Below are 21,927 nucleotides of genomic sequence, written 5' to 3'. Positions count from 1 at the left end.
CTTTTACTACTTCTTACTACCTCCAAGGCTTGTTTAATTACCCTAGCTCAGTAACTATGCCTATACCACTCGAAAGTAAAACCAAGTTGCTCAGGCTCCCCTGAAGAGAGTATATAAAGAAGTCTGCGTATCTTTAGCCTCTGACAGACTTTTTTTGTCAAAGCGAATTCCTTTATTGATAAGTTTTGATCTATACCATAGATGGGGGGGACTTAGTTCTCTGCGATTAGTTATATCAGGGTCAGCGACCTTACTGTAACAGATCACTAAAGCCTACCAATTTCCCTATAACCCACGAAATATGTAGCCTAGAATAATACGCCATTAGGGGGTAGAGATTCTTCTGGCGTTAATCTCTTTCTATTTAATGCTCTTTGAGAGAAGTATCTCTGTGTATACAGCTAACTCTGTAATTATGGTCTGAATATATAGCAATAGCCTATAGATCATGGAACCTCATGGAACCTGATCGATAGTGGCAAACTATCTGGATGCTGTGGCAACTCTGGCCATCTGCCACCTACATAATTGACTGCCACCTACATAATTGACTATGGTGCTAACTATGGTAACCTATATAATCAATTACCATTCGATACTAATCATGATTAATACATTACGACGACTTATTGTCGTGTGACCATTATAATTACTAACAATAGTAGCCTGAGGCCTGCTAAACCTCAAGGATAAATAGCATCTCAATCTCCTGCAATCCTAATAACATATACATCCATTCAATACATCAATTAATTTATCTATTACCAACCAACAGCTTCTTATTGGATCATCTGATCTACCTTCTACTTCCCTGAGCCTAGTAAGACGTATAGTCTTATATATGGCATATTTATTATACCAACAGTTATTGATAATATTGTTAAGTAGGGGATTACCATTAAGTATCAGATATTCTATGTTCTGTAGTAAGTCGACGACTTAAGGCCTTTACTCCCCGGGATCCTTAGTAAGGCATCGGTCTCTATAAACCTCAAAACTATAGTTAAGTAAGTAGTACAACGAACTAAAAGCAAATTACTCTGTACGAGGACCAAGGAAGCCTGAAGTGCCACATCGTTCTTGGTCTGGCTCGCTGTCGTTTAACAATCTTCTATAAGGGGCTATATAAGCTTCAAAATCTGCCCTAATTTCTGCTGTATAATCAGAGTCAGATAGCTTTAACTAGTTACGATCAAGCAGGATATTTTTGGGTCATAGGACGCTATAGGCAAGGTTAAGCAATTCGAGGAAAGCGACAGCCTGAGCAAGGTCGTTTATCTATTCCTTGTATAGGGGTAGAGGTTTCAGTTTTTCTACTTTAGTAACTATTGTAGTTTCCTGGTCTCGGATATGATTATCTTGTATCCTAGAATATAGGGAAACATCTAGTAACGTAGTTAGCAGACTTATTTGTCAAATGCTAGTAGGGGTTGTACCTCGTATATACTCTAGGAAAACGCTGTTATCTGTATAGAAGAAACACTACAACACAGAAGGGCAGGGAGGATTTTGTAAAAAGATCTTATATATTTTAAGCTCTTTTTGAAATTACTCTCTCTCAAAGCCTCCTAGCCTAGGGACCTTGACCACGATATAAGGATAAACCTTATAGACAAAGGAGATGCCTCCTTTCTATATCCAGTATATATCAGGAAACTGCTACCGGATACTTATAATAAAGATGAGATATAAGAAATATAAAGCACAGGTACGGCAAGATTTATGTTGTATATAAGGAAGTAGGCAAGGGGAAGAAAGGGATAGCGATAAGTCTAAATTATCTACCTATTTGAATTCTGTGCTCTAGATGGCTTTCTAAGATAGATATAATTAGTAGTTCTATAAGATATATAAATACTATTTGTACCGGTACTGCCAGATTCGGCCGCCCCCTCGATCAGGTTTAGCGTCTGCCCCGTTTGGGTTTGGTCTATCCTAATTCGGTATAGCGTCTACGCTTTTCCTAAAATAGCAGAGGCCCTACCCTCTCCTGTTCTGGTTTAGCGGTTCCCGAAGAAGTTTAGCGCCTCTGGCTATCCCTAAACGGGGATCTGCCAACTCTGACCGCCTGCAAGCCTTACCCTTAGACTATATAATTTCCAGTACGTTGCTCTAGCGTCCTCCCCTCTTTGACTGATTCTATTTTTCTCTTTTCTGTTATAACAGTATAGAAATGATACCGTAATTGCGGATCGAACGGTATTTTACCCCCCTATACCTCCCTGTTTCAGCTGAGTTCCTTGTCATCGCCTGCGCGTACTTTCTCCATTCGACTGGCTGTTAATAGACCCATCGACCCTAGTTACTCTGATGATCAGCTTGGAATGTTCTGCTGAAGCCCCTTAATTTGGCCTGGGTATTAACTAGTATCTTTACCCTCTATTCCCGGACGTGCTTATTTTGCCTGCTGTAAAGGCGTAGCAGCTATCTATAACTGGCCTAGGGAGAGAGCCTTGACGTATAAGCAGATTCGACTGACTAACTGGTCGGTCGGTCACAACTGTAACTTGGTGCCTCGCCGAGCCAAACCTAATTATAAGCTCTTGTAATACCTATATACCCTTTAGCATTCGCTGCTCTTACGCCCCGTATATCTAGCTTGTAACAAAAAATGTCTTATTGCCCGATTCCTTTTTGTAAAAGTTTCGACTCTCGATGGCCTTAATTAGGCTAGTGCCATTAAACAAATAGCGGTCTTCTATTTGACTAGACGCTTATGCCTACGCTAAGTAGCCCTCTGAAGACGATCTTTCCGTAATCTTTTGCTTTTAGTAAGGCGCAGTAAGGCTATCAGTATATTGATTTTTAGCCTACCTCTTGATCCAGTGGCAAAAATACCTTATACAGTAGTGTTGACTTGTTTCCCTCGGTTATTTCTGCTGTGGACTAGATGAGTAGGCCTTGTTATCGGCAGGCTGCGTTGTATATCCTTCTCTGTATAATCTTACAAGATAATAGATCGCGAATAGATATAGAGAGCATCATACCACTATAAGAAAGGTCTTAGGACCTTATTTTAGAATGTGAAGGGCTATATTCCCCTCTGTTAAGTTTTTTCTGATCTGGTAGTCTTTTTAAGGCTGTCTTTGCTGCTATACCTCCGATTAGCCTAGACAATGTTATTTATTATAGCCCGCCTGCTATATAATCTAATTATTAGCCTATCAGAAAATCCAATATGATAAATTGCTTTGCTCTATCCTCATCTTAGAATAAAGTAGTTTAAGCCTCTTCATTTCTGCCCTCTCGACCACCCGTTAGCAGTCATTAGAGCTTGAAACATATATCTGATATGCGCAATCTCTCTGATTCGTCTGGTGAGAGTAAAAGTCCGTCTGTTCTCGATAAGCTTGCTACGGATGAATCTCCTGACCACTTGAACGATTTTGATTCAGAATTCTTGAAGGTCAGCCAGAATAAAGATACCAACGCCATTTTATCAAGCGTTTGCTTAACCGAACGGGATCTGCGAGTGGATTTCAATACTTGTCTACAGTAAGGGATTAGTGAACGGTATCTAAGAGGTATATGGTGCTGGTTATCCTTAGCTTTGATTTCTTCTTAATTTTACTTGGCTCGGCTACTGAGCTTTTGCTCTTCAAATTGTACTTCTTCCCAATGCTTTTGCCTTCCTCTCTTTTGTTTCCTAGTAAACGATTAAGGTCTGGATTTAATCTTTAAAGACAGGTCCTGAAGATACGGAATACTACGAGAGTGCCTCAAAACTTACTCAAGATACTGAAGCTGCAATCGGCCTTGGAAATCTTCCGCTACCCGATGCTTCTATCTTTGTGCCGGACTCCGACAAACTCGGCCTTCCCGGGGAATATAGAGGAGTCTTTAAGGAAATCGAACTATTAGGTCCTTCAGGTCAGTTTATAGGTATCTATATTATCAATACCGTTTACTTATTGGGTGTGATTTAGACAGTTCTAATATGCACACTATCGATTAGCGACAAATAGACCCGATCGTAAATAACTCGAATTAAAGCGTAGCCATTAATAGAGAAAACGTTGCTCTTGCGGACGAGGAAACATACGATACTCAAAGTTATTTACCTAACTATATACAGTCCTTAGCTGGCGAGATTAGAACTATGTTGGATAAGGCGAGCTCCAAACTGCCAACTTGCAACATTGATAGAAACAGGAAGACTAAGAACCACAGTAATAAGCCAGTTATAGAGGTCCAGCTGGCCGCTAATCACGACACAGATAAGGTGATAGATTCAGACCAGTAAGATTAGTCCTAAAGAAATAGCGAGGATGACCTGCCGGTATGCTCTAAAGAGGATAGAGAAAGCAACATAGCACGGCCCGTCTCTCTCTTATTTTAATGTAATAAGCGGCCATAATGTAATTCTCCGGTGAGAGATACCAGATCCTCTCTGGCATTAGAGCCTCTATCGGTCGTTATTATTAACTTGCGTTCTTAAGTTCCAGAATCTATAAAGTCTGATCTAGCACTGCGTAAGTCTTCTAAAAGGTATCGTCGGAGCGAGGTCTTATATAAGATTAACAGTGATGAGAATAACGAGCCTAGTAATAGCGACTATATGTACGAAAGAGGTAATGACCCTCGTAAGATATCTATAATTCCTTACCAAACGAAAAGAGTACGATGAGCTATACCGGCCCGTATACAATATACTGTACTTAACTCAGCCAATATAGCAAAATCCCTTGATGTACCAGAGGATCAGACCCCTTTAACAAGCTTATATGATATTGAAACTATTCCTGTCCGAGGCTTTTTGATGCAACAAATACTTCTTTCAAAAGTTGTTTATTTATTTATAGTTGAAGAATAATTTGACTACTCCTGTATGGGGGCATCAGGTAGAATTCTATCAAATTCTAGGAAGTAAGTTAGCAGCCGACCTACTAAGCTATATTACCCTAAAGTATCTTAAGCTGGGGCTACTACCAGGCTAAGTCAAGTTTTATCTAAGGATAATCAGCTTTTGATTAAATTAAAGGAGGATTATAGTCTGCTATAGAAGGAAATTATAAAGTTTTTCCCTGAGAGGTCGGAAGGTTCTCTTTAAGTATAGTATTGTATATACCTTAAAAGCCGATATGCTAGACGCTTCTCTAGAAGAGAGAGCATTGAGAAATATATGTCAAAGGGGCGATATAGTCTACCTTGACGCAGACGAATAGTTGACTGATACTCCCCAGTGTGACAAAGCAACTTTAAGTACTTATTCTCTTCTAACGAAGAGCTTAAACCATAAATAGAATACTTTACCCGTTTAAGCCAGCGTTCTCTAGTTCAATATATAAGGATTAAATAAAACTATATACTGTGCTGTTTTAAACCCTGGCTGAAGAGCTATTAAACCGTCAGAATAAAACGTACTGCCAGGAATTATGACTGCTTTTGGTAGAGGCTCGGTTCCCTATTCTATAAAAAGACTTGAAGTATAGATATTGACCTTGGGCTTATCTTGGCACTCTAAAGTGGAGAAAGGAAAACCTATCGAGGGAGGTTTAGCAGAGAGCCTCTTAGTAGGTAATTAGCATAGTTCTTAATAGTCACCTACCTAACTACTAACTCACCGATATATAGCTTAAGTACAGCTGAGCAGACAGGAAGCCCTGTTTTCTATACCCTATGGTCGTATATACCAGGCTTAGCGTTAAGAGGAATATATATAGCCCTAGTTCAAAAATATAAGAAGTTAGTAAGCGCCGCTTAGCGTGATTAGGGTAAGAAGGGTGAGTAAGCTATAGATAGGGTAAAAAGCTAGGTAAAAGTTACCTAAGTCGTGTATTAACCCCTTTAGCTGACTAAACAAAGGCAGAGTATTATTGAATTGTATCGTTTCCTATGAAACGTTCGGTATCTTAGCACCTACCTATTATTAGAAGATGATTATAGATACTTCTACCTAAGGCAGGAGTTATACTACGAGCCGATCAGAGTCTATTATTTCTCCTACTGGAATTAACCTAGGAAGATATATCTTAGGGCCCCGAAGTCTTAAAACGTCTTTTCGTAGACTTCTTACAGTTCTATCTTCTCGATAAGCGACGCCTTAAGTAGTTTGCGCTTCTATAGAGCTGATTTTTTTCTTAATATTTTAGGTTAACCTGTCGATATGCTATATTAGTATCTTAAATATAAATAGACTAATTACTTTAAGAATCTACTTCTCTTCAACAACTATACACAGAACACTATATCAAAAGAAACTGTATAGCCAGCATTTGTCGGACATGACCGTTCTCTTATTTTATATAGCATCCTACTATCTGTACCTATCTATACCGCTAATATATTAGTATATCGACTAATATCGCTCTAGTGTATCATAATCGTAACTATTGTAGCCCTAGGGATATATAACAACTTATCTCTTACTACCTAACTTAAAGCTTCTTGTCGGAACGTCGTTATTACAGTACGGGCTAGTACAGGCATAGCCAATAAAGTACTTAAGAGTGTCTATTATATACTATAGAACGTACAGAAGAAATAGGGGATAAGCTTAGTAAGGCTGTTGAGAATATTATGATTATTAGGCAGATAGGGGTATTGAATATTCCTCGGATATACTAGTAAAATTACGACCCTCTTTTATTGATACTTCTTCTATCCTTTACTCTTATAGATAAGCATAGAGCTCCCTTTAGACCATTGACTTAGAAAGCTATTGATATACAGCCGTAAGGCCGCTATCTCTGCTATAACTAACCTTTACAAATCTCTTACCACTCTCCTGTATATAGAGCTAACCAATATTCTCTACCCCCCCACCCGAAGGATGGCCGTATATTACTCAGGAAAATAAGGCGTTTACCTCTCTTAAGAAAACCGATAAGGTACTCAAGCTGCTTCGCCACTTACTATACCTAGACTTTAGGCGTAATGAGTGGTTTATTAGACCCTGGAGCGTTGTATATGATTAGGCATCGCCATAACCCATTTTAGGTTAGAGATGCCGACCCAAAACCCAACCTATTGGGTTTTGGGTTACGGGAGCTATATTATAACCCAACCCAAAACCTAATAGGTTAAACCCAATAACCCAGTGGGTTCCTATTTCAACCTATTTTGGCATAAGCCGTAGGTCCTGGCGTTTATAAATCAGATCACTAAGCAATAGGGAATTATATTATTTACAGAGTTACCAGATAGTTTTCTATTATAAGTATTTTATTCTAAGGTAAGTCCTATATTCTATATGCTACATGATTTTAAAGAATTCTAACTTAACAGAGTAATATTATAAGTTATTCTGTTACTGTAAACTATTTAGTTGATACTACAATATCTCCTAGGCCTACAACTCTAAAACATCCTTATCTCTGATTATTAAGCTATTGTCCTCTAAATCAACCTTCTCTACCTCTATAGTCTCTATAGTTGGGACTAGGTCTATAGGCAGACTAGCCTCTTTCTGGTGAAAGAAGGAATTATTACCAAATACTGTCTTCTCTATTTGCTTAACAGATTTATATGTTAGTGCGAATTACTGATAGCTATCCTTACAGTATAAACTGATTATTTTCTGGGCAGCCTGTGAGTTTGTGCCAAAGAGAATATCTAATTCCTTAATAACTGTAGGGCTTAACTATCTCTGTTAGCCAATAAGATAAGACAAAATCTCTAATATAGTCTTTAGATAGGTAGAAGCTGGGAATAGGTATAGTATCTTTCTATACTTAGCAGAGGTATACCCTAATAGTATCTTACTTACTGGTAAGAGATCTCGATAAGCTACAGACAGTTTCTCCTAAGTACCAGATTCTGGGGTATTAAGTATAACCCTGTTATCCTATATTTGAATATACTAGAGAAGCTTAGTTTGACGAAGAAGAGTTGTAGGGCTAGTTGAGCTATAGGGAATTATCAGTAGGCTGAGACAGACGTTACTGATCTTATATACCTGCTTGGTCTAGTTGGTCTGATATTTTACTGTATCAGCTGGATTCTATATAGTATTATCAATACCCTATACCAGGCTATTCTTTGGCTTCTTTCCTTAGGCTAGATGACGTTCCTTAATAGAGTTCTACTACTGTATAATATAATGATGTATACTAGGCATAATCTTAGTATAGTTCTTTTTGTCTTTATCAGTCAGTAATAACGATCCTTAGAGAATACTGCTACCTCTGCTGGTTTAGACATAGTTATTAATATTAATATCTATATACCGAAAGAAGGTCTTTTCCTAACCTATATACTCTTAGTATAGTAAGGAAAGGAAATAAGGCAATAGGTATAGTCAGGACAAAAGTAGATATAGTATAGATAATAGGCCAGATCCTACCATATTAGCTACTGTCCTAGTAAATACTATATAATCCTATTCTAGCCAAGACATAGGCGGTATAGCTGTATACAGAAGTAGTAGTCGTATATATTAATTTCCTTCTGGATCAGAGGAAGAAGATCTCCTGGATACTCTCTATCCTAGTTATCAGTAAGATAAGTAAACAGGCCAGGGATAATAATAGAGCTATTCTGCTATATAAGATATAAAAGCTCAGTAGATAGGGAAGATTAGCGCTAAGGGGATTTATATAGTAGCATACGATATAGTAGCTCTAGCGATATAAGCCAGTTATATTTGGCAAAGTTGGCGATTAGGGGAGGAGATATAATATATGCCTAACGATAGAAGCTATATTAGTTGTTGTTTATAAGCTTAACTTTCAGAGAAAACCAGGAGGACTTATCCTTAAGAAGATTATTGAATTTATCTATATAACGATACAGATAATTAATTCTCTTAGTAAGCTATTGGTGGCTCTTGCTTATAGCGTTTATCTTGAACAGCTTAAAAAGCTTGAGAGTATAATCCTTATAAAGGCTTTGATTATTGATTTGATCTTCTGGGTAGATTATTTTACTAATCTTCTGTAGTATAATAAGTCTCGTACGAAGATCTTCTGCCTTAGCAGCGGCTAGTATTATACGGTTTATGCTTCTATAGACAATAATATATATATACTGAGTAGGTAGCTTATATAATAGGACTAGGGCAGAAGGAGTAGGCTATATACTGTATACTATAGGAGTTAACGAAAAGAGGGGGGATATTATTTATTTCAGTATCCTCAGGCTTATTAACAACTTTAGTATTAGTAGTATTGGTAGTATTGGCGGTATTCCCTATATTAATATTAGGATTAGGAGATAGGCTAGGGAAAATAGTTATAATATAAGAGATAGGGGTCTTGGTAGTATTACTGTCGCTATTGCTTACTTAGGCTGGGTTGTTATCTTTGTCCTTTGGCTTAATGCCCTTATCTTTTTTATAATAAAAGCTATCTTAACTAAGCTATAGCCTGTACTGTTAGATCCTATGTACCTTTGGCTTTTTGAAGTTTTTCAGAATAGTAACCTTCTTAAGATTACCCTATATAATCTGTTTGTAGCTACGGCTTCTATATTGTTTGTTGCCAATATATTTAACTATAGTATTGTTAACTATATTGTATATATCCTTAAAAGTAAGGCCGGCGGTAAGTATTTTACTAAGCTGATTATATATTACCTTTATTTTTAGATAAATAAAGAAAGCCTCTGTCTCAGGCCTGCCCTATCTCTTAATTACCCTAGCGTGAGTATTCTATATAAACTTCTACTAGCCGGTACGATACTAGGCTATCTTGTAGACCTTAGCCTACTTTTTCTTAAACTCTTAAGCGTTATATATACCCTTATAGACTTAGTGCTGCTGGGCCTATTTATAAAGCTCAGTAAAAGCTTACTTAATACTGCCGATATATTCAAAAGTAATATTATAGGCGTTATTGACGATTTTATATATATTAGTCTTTGGTAATTTCTCAAGCTAATCGAATAGCTCCTGAGTATTTCGAAAATATTTATCGCTAACGATAAGAATACCCAGGGTTTTAGAAGGATTAGAAACCAGAGGATTTATTAATACTGCTAGAGCTTTAGAAGCAGATATAGAAGCAGAAGGACAAAGTATAAGAGATATCTTCTTCTAGGGTATAATACGGCGGGTATTGGCAGCTTTATGGCTAGTGGTTTTGCGGCTAGTGGTTTTACGGCTGGTAGTGGTTTTGCTGATCTGGCTATTAGTGCTGCTAAGAGAACTGTTACTACTGTATTCTAGAGGATCTATCTCTATAGCGTCTTCGGCTATATTAAAGTATCCTTTTTAAACAAAGAATATCAAGGAATAGCTTCGAAGGTCTTTAAAAGGATTAAAATCGTTAAAGAAGAATATATCTTGCCAGAAAGAGATAAAAGAAATTAGGATAAAAAGAAGAAGTTTAAAGAAGTTAAGTTTAAAATAATAGTAAAAGAAGATCTTATATTCTGTACGGGCTTTTAATTAGCTAGCTTTTAACAGCCAAAAGAGGAAGTTAGCAAATAAGGAAGGTATACCTAAAGTAGAAGTCTTATAGAGAAGGAAGGCATAACCTAGGACAGAAGGGAAGATACTTTGTAAACTAGGCTAGGCTATATCTTTCTGCTAAAAGATAATCTCCTAGGCAGCGGCGGTAGCAAGAGATATCTATATAGTAATAGTAACACTGGTAATCCTGGCAGTTATTAGACAGAGACCAAAAAGAAAGCCTTATATATAGGAAGTATACCAACCAGAGATATATTTATCTAAAAGGTAATATATTTACTACTCAGGCTTACTAATTTACTATTTAGATAGTAGCTATCTTAGTCAGTATAGCAGGGATAATCTTATTGGCTAGGGTAGTTTGATATTACTTACGAATCTAAGTAGGTTATAAGCTGCCTAGAAGAGATAGCCTTATAAACCAGGCTATACCTTATCTTTCCGCCAAAAGATAGCCTTACCGGCTAGGGTATAGCAGGACCTAATCTTTTTGCTAAAAGATAGTCTTACCAGCTAGGGTATAGCAGGACCTGATCTTTCCGCTGAAAGATAGTCTTACTGGCTAGGGCAGCCGTACTTATAACACTGATGCTTATTAGAAAATAGTCAGAGCAGAGAGGGTAAATATAGGCTAATTATATACTATTATTTTATCTAAAGTATAATAGAGACCTTGCTTATTCTGTCTGAGAGTATTTCTGCTAGTATACTGAGAGATAAAGCTTTAGAAAGCTCAGAAGTCAGAATATATCTGGCCTAATATACATACAGGCTACTATATCCCTTATCCCCCTTTAATTAGTATATTATAGATAACTTAAAATAAGGATATAAAGGATTTAGGATTTACTGTATATATTGTTTAGTAGACGCCTATTAAAAAGTAAGCCGTAGGGATATCTTTAGTAAAAGAAAAGTATATTGTTTAGAAAAGGGTACACAGGTCGCAGTAGGCTCAGCCTGGCTATAGACCAATCTAGCTATATAATAACCCTTTATCAGTGCTGCCTTAGGCTAAGTTTATATTTTTTCTCTATAAGTAAAGATATATATCTTTTATAGATACAACCTAGTCTACTTTCTGGTAAGACCTAAGCAGGTAAGGGCCGTAAGACTTAATATTCTTAATATAGTCGCTAGATAGAATTAAAAAAACCATAAAATTAAGAAATCTCTCAGGAATCTGAATCTGTAGTTTATTTAACTAATATATTTAACTAATATATTTAATCTCTATAGAGTTATACTTAATAGAAGCTCTAGCTTAGTTTCTGTCTTAGATTAAGTATAGGTCGGATGTTAGCCAAAGGTTCTACGGTCTGCCTGCAGATATCCTGCTTTCTTATCAGAAGATAACCAATCAGCATCATACCCGTCTGACTATCTGTATCCGTCTGGCTGCCTAAATCTTTTCTGTACCTCTTCTCTAAGATCTAAGCACTCTCTGATTTTGATTCTCTTCGCTTAACAGTCTTAACTAAGACCTTAGCAATTCTTGCTGCCTATAGCGCTTTGACTTATTTTGCTACTAGCTATGTATTAACTTTAGCGCTAGCGATACCTAAGCCTACCCTTTACACTGATGAGGATATATAATACCCTATATATAATATATCTACTTCCCTGCTTCCCTAAAAGCGCTAAGACTCTAAAACCTCTGCCAAATTTGCTGAAGTCTTAGCTTACCCTGGCTACTGATTATTACTATTCTTTTCTTTCAGCTGAAAGATAAGCTTCTGTTATTTTTGCTGAAAGATAAGCTATCAAGATCATTCTGCTGAAAGAACAGCTTAGACCTAAATAGTTTTTAGGTATCTTAGGTATATTAGAGAACAGAATAGGTTATAAATAGGTTATTAATAGGTTAATAGGTTATAGATAGGTTGTAGATGGGTTATAGATAGGTTATTAATAGGTTATTAATAGGTTATTAATAGGTTAATAGGTTATAGATAGGTTATAGATAGGTTATAGATGGTTTATTGATAGGTTAATAGGTTAATAGGTTATAAATGGGTTATTGATAGGTTATAGGTCAGTCTGGATAGGTTTTTTAGATTTAACTATATCTTATCTATATTAGTAACTAATTAGTAGTAGTAGCAGGAATAGCTATATATTTCTTCTGATCTATCTTCTTTTATAATTAATTATTATCTACTAAGCTAAATATTTTTCTTCCTTTTCTTAGTATAGGTATTTACTCTTTCTATATCCTCTATCCTTTACTGTACTATAATTTTATAAATCTATAATAGTAACTATATTACAGAGTTAAAGCTAATTTTCAGATTTTCTCCTATTACTATATAATAGGAATATAGAGACTCTTAGTTATCTGATCTCTTTATAGAATACTGCTATACTAGCTGGTAGTCAGAATTAATACCTTATTGATACTCTTAAGCTTCTTAAGCCTTATAGTAAGCCTGACTTTCTTCGCTAAACTGGTCCTTTTCTGATTCCTTTATCCCTTAAACAAGTTAGCCCTAACTGTAGAAAGGATTATCTACTATACGACAGCATAATATATAAGGATTAGGTTTAATGGTAGATTAAGACTGATTATAGGCAAAAGAGTAAAGTAGTATAGGATTTAAACCATAATAAGGATATCTAGAAAGATTACCATCAGGTTATATTAGCTAAGGACAGTATGCTAAAGATTATATATAAACGATATACTAGAATTCTAGAATATCTATATAATCCTCTTTAAAAGCAAAAGGGCTACTATAGAACCTCAATAATAATTAAGTATTTAAAAACTATAATCTGTATCGGTACAGATCAGAAGAAAAAAGAGAAGATTACCTAATTTCTTAAAGTAAGAGTATAGTCCTAAATCTTATATATATACTAAATACTACTTAAAACTAGAAGACGGCAAGAAGACGGCCGAAAATGACCTTCTGGAGCGCCGTTTTTGGCCGCCCATTTGCCAACTTTTCTGCCACTCACTCCCACCTATGAACCACGCACCTCTTTATTCACGCAGCGCGGACTGTGCGAACCGCAGCCGCAACGCTGCCGCCTTTCATTCGTTCCGGCAGATCCACATCCTTCTATAGTTCGGAATGCCCTCAGGTGCCTGGCTTCGGTACCATTAATTTTCTTGAAAAAAAATTTGCAGCTATAAATAGGAGGGTGTTTCGCTTTTTTAATCATGGAATAAGTTCCTGTCTCCAATCTTACTTGCCCAAGGTCTAGTACCACTTTGCATTTTAAATATACACCCCGGTCGCTTCTGCATATTGCTTGTACTTGCATGCTGACGACAAAATCATCACACGATGGGCCGTCAATGTCGCAACCCCTATATCCAGTCACCCAGTGGAAGTGACTACCCTGGAACAGACAGTGACGCTGATAGCGAATCTGAAACAGATATTACCGAGCCCGAGGACAATGCAGCTCAGCCAGAGCACGCTAATGATGCTGCCTTACTTTTCGCAGACAACGAGCACCCACCGGAGTACTACATCAAGCAACTTAGTACCTTTGACGAGGAAATTTACACACAGGAAGACTACGGGAAAGGCACCACGACCCTTCTCGACCGCGTTGAAGAAAAATGGACCCAGTGAGTGCTGCTTGTAATCTTTCGCTTACTTCCCAATCTTCAGCTGAAGAATATATACGCCAGGTTCTGTTATTTTATTCGAAAGGAGCCCGACGAGGAATACCATCGTATATCGATTCCGATTCTATATAACTTCCTCGACTGGACCCTCAATCTGCGACGCGGCAAGAACGGAAGAAGGCTTCCAGGTATCAAGTGCAAAAGCTCCTTGGATACGTTCTGGAAAGTCTTTCGACTAGTATATGAAAGGTCCACATCAAAAAAAATCGGGAATCAAATGAACCGTCAGATGCGACGAGTATGCGCTCCCACAGTCTTTCCTCTCAGCTGTATTGTCCTTCTCAACGCTGAAACTTTCGAAAAATAGGTGATTCGAAGATTAGCCAAAAAGTACAAATTGGCGGAAAAAGGGAGGGATAAGCCGCCTATGGATGTTCAGGATCTGGCCAAGGTAGTGGAAACCGCCATCAGCACAACTGAGAAAAAGTTCGGGCATGGGCGCCACCGCATAGAGCTTGGACTTTTCCTGCAACTTGCAGGTCTCACAACGAACCGACCACAGGCCATTCTGAATCTGCGATACCGTCACATCCAAGTCAGCCTCTTGCGCGATCCACGAGGCGGTCCACATCGCATTGTGATTGAATTTACTTTCGAATTCACCAAGGAATGGTTGGGTGCTAAAGATGCGTGAGTAAACAATACCAAATCATTCACTCTTGCTGAGACCTTTCCAGGAACACTTATATACTACCGGAAATAATCTTTGATCCTTCTTTGGTTTTAAGCCCTCATGTCTTCTTGTTAGGTCTTCTATTTGCGGATCGTGCGTTTGGCCGCGTTGACGGCGAAGAAGTACTTGTCTCCGCAAGTCAGCTTTCTCAAATCCGAATCCGTGAGGAGTGCAATGAGCTAAAACTACAACTTGATTCGGCGATGGATGATGTACCGGTATTCCGGATGTCGGAAAGGACTTTGAACGGGATTGGCATTTCCCCCGCTAAACCCCTTCCTTACTCAACCTTGGAACCGTGGGTCAAGAAGATAGGAGCGATCACAGGTATCCGGCAGGTGACACGTCCTTATAGTTTGCGCTATGGAGCAGGCACGGCTCTGGACAATAGCGGTACGAGACCTCTATGGATCTGTGGGCACAACAGGCTGACTCGATTCTAGGCTCTGTCAGTGATTCTATGCGCAATCTTGTCATGCACCACGCCGATACGAGGACCTTTTTGAAGTTTTACCTCAGCAGAAGGATCTCGAAAAATTTGCCTGCAATAATTCGTGGTCTTGATCCAGAAGATGATATCATGCGTGCAGCCTGCCGAATGAGTCGCACTATCGATCCAAATCGCCCACGGAGGCTGACTACCAAGCAATCTTTCTCTCTGAATCAACTGCCTGTGATTGTCGAGTTGAAACGCCAGCGCGACGAAATCGTTCAATCCGTTGACGGCCCCATATCAAAGCACAAAGGAACAAAGTACGAAAAGTACAGAAAATTGAAGCAAGAACTGGCAGGAACCAAAAAGCGTGAACATGATCGACTTCTCGCGGAAGTGCAAGAAAAGTATGAAAGAGAGCAACCTATGCTGGAGATCAAGCGTCAGCTGTCAGGGATCGACCAAAATGGTACCTCACCCAAGCCGCTGGAATGCTCGAACGATGTTCCTGTTCCGCAGCAACTCTTGATCAAAAGCCTCCTTTCTTTGCCTCGCTCGACGATAGAAGAGGAGATGCTTCGAAGGACTGAAGCGATTGATGCAGTAGCTGCATATTCTCAGTTCCAGGAGGGAGACACGTGTCGCCGGCCACGAGAAAAACGACCACAAGATTCCAGTGAAAATGAGCGAAGCTGTGAAAATGCCCAACCGGAAAACGAAAAGGCTGTCGTAATCAATCAGCAAGAATGCCCCCTAGAGTTTGCTCTTCGATCTGCGATGAAAGATCATCGGCCATTATTTTGTTTCATTTGCGTGGGTCAGCCAAACCTGGACATTCCAAAGCGAACACAACAATTTGCCTCCCACGGAGACGTCACAAAACATATTAGAGTTAAGCATTTCAAGAAAATCATGTCGAGCGCCACGATAGAATGCAAAGTATGTGGCGAGGAGTTCGCAGAAGTCATGCATCTTCAGCGACATGCTTATGACTTTCACTCCACTGTGACTGGGCCTCTTTGGCATGGCATCTCGTCTGATGCACGATAAGGCTGACGTTGTGAAAATTCATTTCACTTCGGGCTCAGCGTAGATTTCTTAATGAGAGATTTAGATTTTCCCATGGTTTTTCTGATATGTCCTGTATGTAAACTATGAGCAAGGCTTTCGCGCTATATACGCAATGCGAAGAAGATATGTAACATCAATTGAAAAGCTGGTAATAATGAGAAGGGCATTGTTATAAATATCGTTGACTCTATTCATCTGAAATTTTGAGTCAAGTAGTATTTTGATTACTCATCCGGGCAATAATCCTTATAGTTATACGATCAACGCCTTCTAGAATGTATATTAGAGGAGATAAAGTGCACCTTGTATAAATGACTGAAAAGAAAGCCAGTATAGGCCGATCTGAGGAAACATTTGAAATGCCTAGATGCCACCTGTTATAATGTTTATGAAGCTAATGAAAATTCAAAACTACCCACTGCAGTGTATTATGGATCCCGGTGGAAGATTTGAAATATGAGCACACACTGAGTATACCTTGCGGTGCGAAAAGAGATCCTCTTGAGCGACCTTGCATAAGTCCGGCCTTCGATCAAGCTTACACACCTCAATACACCTCGCCTTTTCTACAAATATTCCTGGCATGTTTTTTCCCCAAAATTCCGCTTGGTTATTTCCCTGGCATTTGTCAAGAAGCTATAATAACTCGGCTGAGAGAAGGACTCGTACAGCTCGGAGGATTTGATGACTACATTATGAGCTAAAGCCAGCTCGCTAAAACCAGTCTTTCCAGAGCCATCACGCGCTAATATGAGGGGACAATTGATGAATAGTATTAGGCAAGGCCTGATCCGCTATATATTCCACTCTTGAAATGAGGAGAGGCGGGGGTGGATCATTTGTCGAGTTCCCACCCGTATATCTCCGATTGGGCCGGGCTGGTTCATCCGCCAAGTAGTTACAGGAAGCCATAGTTAATGCCTTTCTTATTGTCCTCTAAGCCTAACCTAAATGATGGAGTGACCGCATCAAAAAATATCATGAATAAAGTCCATAGCTATTTGATAAAATCGGAAGAAAGAATTAGAGCAAAATTTATTTCTTTGGCGTAGATAGCTTTGGACTTCAAATGCATCATTTATATTGTTGGGGCAAATAAGATATTTTAAATATAAATAAGGGCGGAAGCTCATACCTCACTGATATCGAGATAGCATCTCATACGCTCACATGACATACTCATTTCCTTGGCAACGTCAAATTTGAATACAAAAGACATTCAAGAGCCATAATAGCACTTTTCAAAGATTTTTAATATTTAAAACCTCTGAGCCCCACGCTAGAGAGCCACCATTGACATCAAGATCAGTAGCTTGTTCCGGTTCAAGGCTTTGTGTTGGTATCACCAGCTAGGTACTGTATGCACAGTTAAGTGAACAGCATGTGTGCTCGAAAAGCAAAGTCAATTGGTTCATGTAGATAGATGTGTGTCCCGGCTCAGGTTTGAAGTACCCCTGAATCCCATAAGCCGGAACCGCAGCTTAGCGCGAGGTTACATACACAGAAATGTGATCTATCAGACGCTGGCTTGTTCTGATAGAGGGATATATCCCGACACTTTGAAAATCGGGGTGTGATCATGGAACAGCAACTGAAATCTAGTAATGATCGATCAAGCGATACTAACAATGCCATTCTTCCCCTCCCCCTTGAATTATTATACGACATACTGGACTGCCTATCACTTGAGGACACAATCTCGTTCGCGTTCAGCAGATGGGACTTTTTACTTGCTTCGCTCGATTTTCTCAAGCACAAAGTGGGCCCCACGCTTCGACATCTGAATTTCCTTGCTGTGCTGTTCAACGAAAGTCGGTGGCCAAGGTCTTGGCTATACAAGATTGTTCAAAGCTCGCTACAGTGTGAGCAACCAATACTAAGAGATATTTGTATATTGACTGGCATCTTCGAAGATATTGACTGTCCGGAGAGAATCATGCGGTACATTATCTCTACATGTGCCGAGTCTAACTGGCCAATCTCACATAGCTGTGTTCTTCGAGGGTTCAAAGGAATCGGTGGCTTGTATCTACAGCGAAGCCCACATGCTATTTTTGATACGGACAAATTAGGCATGAGCATTTTACATGTTTCCATCCTAAGTCGGGCTCCGCAAGTATTCAACGTTGTCCATCGGATTTTGAAAGCAACTCCCGAGCCAGAGCAAGTTGACTTTGTCAATAAGCTTGACTGTATGGCCCACTCGGCGTTGACATATGCGATATCTACCTGTTCCGTGGATATGCTTGATGCACTGATCCTTGTTGGGGCAAATATCAATCGCAGAGATCGGTTCGGCTTCACGCCACTCATTGAAGCAGGGTACTTTGGATATAGAGAAATAATCGACTGCTTGATTAGACATGGTGCGGTCTTTACTGCCCGGGATGGCGTTGGCCATTCTATCTTGGAACATATCATGAACGGTAAAGCTGAGATGAAGCAACAGCTCCTGGAACATATCAGTCCATTTGCTAGTCAAGAACAGCTAGACAGCGCCCTAAGATATGACTTTGAGAATACGAACGGGCATACGGCGACCCTGGTAAAGCTTGGCGCAAATCCTGAAAATGTGGGTCTATCGGCTGGTGACATTCAATCCAACTCATCGTCATCGAAGGCTCTTGAATCTGATATACCTGGATGAAGACCGACATACCACAAGAGCATGACTCAATGTCCAGGCGACGTAATCAGTTTTAGTCTAGCGAATGTAGTAGTCTCGGGGCCAGCCATCTCCCCGTTATCGGGTCAGACAACCGGAGCCGGAACCTCTTAGATTCTACCGTCGCCAATAGATTCAATCAAACATGACTACCTAGATACTGCACATTTATAAGTCGCTTTTCCGCTCTTGACACTGCCCGTTATATATAGCCTTGCAAATTACATATTGCTATTTATGCCGCGAACTCTTGATTCAATATCATCAAAACATACTTTCGGATGTAAATAATGTGAAATCGAAACCCTGCCCGTCCTCCGTGAAACGCTGACCAATATCGAAATTCGGACACGGTAATCATGGGACCGTTGGATTGAGGATTTTTGTATTATATATGAAGTTCCGCAGAAAGGCCCTTTCTATTGAAAAATCACATAAAATCAAAAGAAATCATTTAAATATCACAGTATATATGATTGTTCGTCGTCAAATCTTTAAACTTTATGGGGTCTATTTGCGCCTTTGGGCGGCGACCGTAGGATGCGAACTATGACAGCCACATTTGCAACATTTGGAAGTTAGCACACTGCTGGTCTTAAGAATGGGAGCTGTTGCCATAACCGGCCTGGTGCTCTCCGAAGCTACGAAGCCACCAAAGCGAGGGAACCCAACGCACACTGGTCCACTTTCTTCGGGCCACTTCTCTGCCTGTCTCTTGGGTTCCACAAAATTTCCCGGCTCGGGGAAACTAATATCCACACCCTCCGTCGTCATGCAGCCGTTGATATTTGCAACAAACATAGGTGGGAAAACCTGGGCATCCGCCATATTTCTGGAGGGTGGATCTAGTGGCGCTTTGGCCACTGTGATTGGGGCACAGTTCATGTACATTTCACGGTTGCCGATTTTATTGAACCAGGTCCAAGCCAAGGTGTATTTTCCCGGTCGAATACCTTCAGGAATCGAAAAAGGAAGTTCAAGATCATGGTCAGTCGTCGACAAACCATTGAGATTCCATGATACATCTGAGGGACAGCCACCTTCAAATGACTTGATAACGTTCCACTTCGAATCTTTACTTGGCTCGAGATCAGTTGTGAGACTGATTTGACAAGACCCACCGCCATGTGTTGCACTCCCTAGAAGGCGGATTGTCTGGTTTTCTCCGATATGATAGTAATTCTCATGCAAGGGAGCTTGAAAGCTACCTTGGCGAAGCTTGCAAGGAAAATCACTACCATCAGCAGCTAATGGCGAATTATTCAGGGTATCCTTGCCATATGGTTCAGGTGACGTCATGGCGAGGTGGGAACGAACTAGCCAAATTGGAGTCCCGAAGAGCAGAATATTCCCCACAGAAAGCTTCATAGTAGCAATCGGAATGCAATGGCACTCGAGGACAAATTTTATGTTTGAAATTTATGTATGGAAGCTGATCGAAGCTTTTATATATGTAGAAGATCTCGCCAGCCAAAAGAGACATATCACTGGACCTCGAATAAATAACTGCGAGTGCCTTGCTCACTGCATGTGCTCAATGCAATTTATTTTTCTTATATCGCACGAACCTCTTTTGTCTAATGTGAGGCTGTCAACTGATGGTGTTTTTGTGATAGTCTGAAATGGGCTCAATTTCTTCAGACAGAGGTATATTATGCGAGAATGATTGGCACGCCGTAGCTGAAAAATAATGTGACTGTTATTACCACCGTATAATTGCATATTGGATACTATGTGCGCTCTCCTGCACGGCTCTAGTTGATGGAGGTGAACAGATGGTGTCCGTCCGTTTGCTGAAACGTTCAAGTTTCACCGAATCCGATACTGCTCGACCAACTGTGAGAAACCCGTCGCTCACTTAACAGGAAACTTTTGCTTTGTTTCTTTATCAACTCTCATTTTATATTTCCTTAAAATGAATGAAAATTCATTTTAAAGCCTACTTAAATGATAGGACATGTCAGATATTAAGTCGATTTTAATCTGTCGCAATTGATCCTGTTTCAAACTTTCTTTCATAATGGATGATTCCCCGCGCTTAATCACGAAACCCAGAAGTGCATCTAGTCAGAAAGCTCGAAGAAGAAGGGAAACACTTTTCAAAAAGCTGTCCGAATACAGTTCTGAATGTGCTGCTGATATTCATCTGAGTATTCGGATGAAAGGTTCTGGCCAAATTTACACACTGGTGACGTCTTTGGAAGGTTGGCCACTTTCACAAGATCAACTAGTAAGTCCTACACTCCATTTTTTCGTAAAAATCAATCTAGTGCAATGTACTTACTGTCTGTTTCCAAGAAATCACAATACCCCAAGCCAATCCATAAAAGTTTGCCAAACTCAGCGAAATGAAACGATGAAGGGTGGCATAGACTCAGTGAAACGGGGGAATCCAATGGCCGATAAGGGAATCTCACCAGGTGGGCCGCAAAGCAGGAATTTGTGCCTCAAATGTGATGCCCAGGACTGCAGTCGGCCGCATTACTTCATTTCTTATGGTCCATGAGCTAACATAAGAGCACCTTTCTGTCGTGATTATCTTTCCTCTTATATTTGCTGTACAAACTGCTTGCTCGTATTAAAGCGACAAAGCCATGATCTACACCGTCAGAAATTCAGTCCATTTTTCTTTCTCGGAAGCCCTGTTGGACGAAGAGTAAGATAATACACAGAGAAGAGCATAAAGAGAGCCTAATTGCGTTGCGTCTACATCAATCATTGAATTTAACAAAATTTATCCTGGGAGACATCATTCAGCTTGAGAATATTCTCTGTTCTCCTAGCAATGACACTGAGGCTTTGGGCTTGTGGTAGTGCTTTATAGTGTAGATATTTTCATGTAAATTACCAAAAGCCGTTTTTAATTGAAAATAAGCACAATCACAAGATAAGTTTAAAGCTTCGTAGTCTGTAATTTTGCTGGAAACTTGAATAATCACAAATATATGACCTGCTCAACCACAATCCTTGAAAAGCCACGTCTCACTTGTATTGGGCCAGTACAGCTTAGAAAATAAGAGACTGATTCAAAAGAATAATCCTGACTCCCATCACTTGCTCATGTTGTGTCAGAAAGAATTCGCTTCGAGAT

The 21,927-nt window shown here is 39.5% G+C and overlaps 4 protein-coding genes across 4 annotated transcripts; 2 read left to right on the top strand and 2 right to left on the bottom strand.

Moving 5' to 3' along the window:
* Positions 1-948: 948 nt before the first annotated feature.
* On the bottom strand, positions 949-2,153 carry N7481_008605 (uncharacterized protein; the record flags this gene model as incomplete). The annotated part of the gene is made up of 6 exons (XM_057267824.1): positions 949-997; positions 1,040-1,182; positions 1,222-1,278; positions 1,327-1,366; positions 1,553-1,632; positions 2,082-2,153. Coding segments are annotated over 6 exons (441 nt in total), but the record flags the coding sequence as incomplete, so codon positions are not given.
* Positions 2,154-13,644: 11,491 nt separating this feature from the next.
* On the top strand, positions 13,645-16,150 carry N7481_008604 (DUF3435 domain-containing protein; the record flags this gene model as incomplete). The annotated part of the gene is made up of 5 exons (XM_057267823.1): positions 13,645-13,934; positions 13,998-14,232; positions 14,302-14,624; positions 14,672-15,060; positions 15,111-16,150. 5 exons carry the CDS (start codon positions 13,645-13,647, stop codon positions 16,148-16,150), a joined length of 2,277 nt encoding a protein of 758 aa, XP_057118500.1.
* Positions 16,151-17,750: 1,600 nt separating this feature from the next.
* N7481_008603 (ankyrin repeat domain-containing protein) lies at positions 17,751-18,818 on the top strand (the record flags this gene model as incomplete). The annotated part of the gene is made up of 1 exon (XM_057267822.1): positions 17,751-18,818. The coding sequence occupies one exon, from the start codon at positions 17,751-17,753 to the stop codon at positions 18,816-18,818; it is 1,068 nt and encodes a 355-aa protein (XP_057118499.1).
* A 528-nt stretch (positions 18,819-19,346) lies between these two features.
* On the bottom strand, positions 19,347-20,135 carry N7481_008602 (uncharacterized protein; the record flags this gene model as incomplete). Its single annotated transcript, XM_057267821.1, has 1 exon — positions 19,347-20,135. One exon carries the CDS (start codon positions 20,133-20,135, stop codon positions 19,347-19,349), a length of 789 nt encoding a protein of 262 aa, XP_057118498.1.
* Between the last annotated feature and the right edge of the window lie 1,792 nt (positions 20,136-21,927).

Source organism: Penicillium waksmanii (assembly GCF_028829765.1).
Source record: "Penicillium waksmanii strain IBT 27052 chromosome Unknown utg000008l:1.0-5622682.0:1.0-5626561.0, whole genome shotgun sequence".
Taxonomy (NCBI): Eukaryota; Fungi; Ascomycota; class Eurotiomycetes; order Eurotiales; family Aspergillaceae; genus Penicillium; species Penicillium waksmanii.
This window is presented reverse-complemented; position numbering and strand designations above follow the sequence as displayed.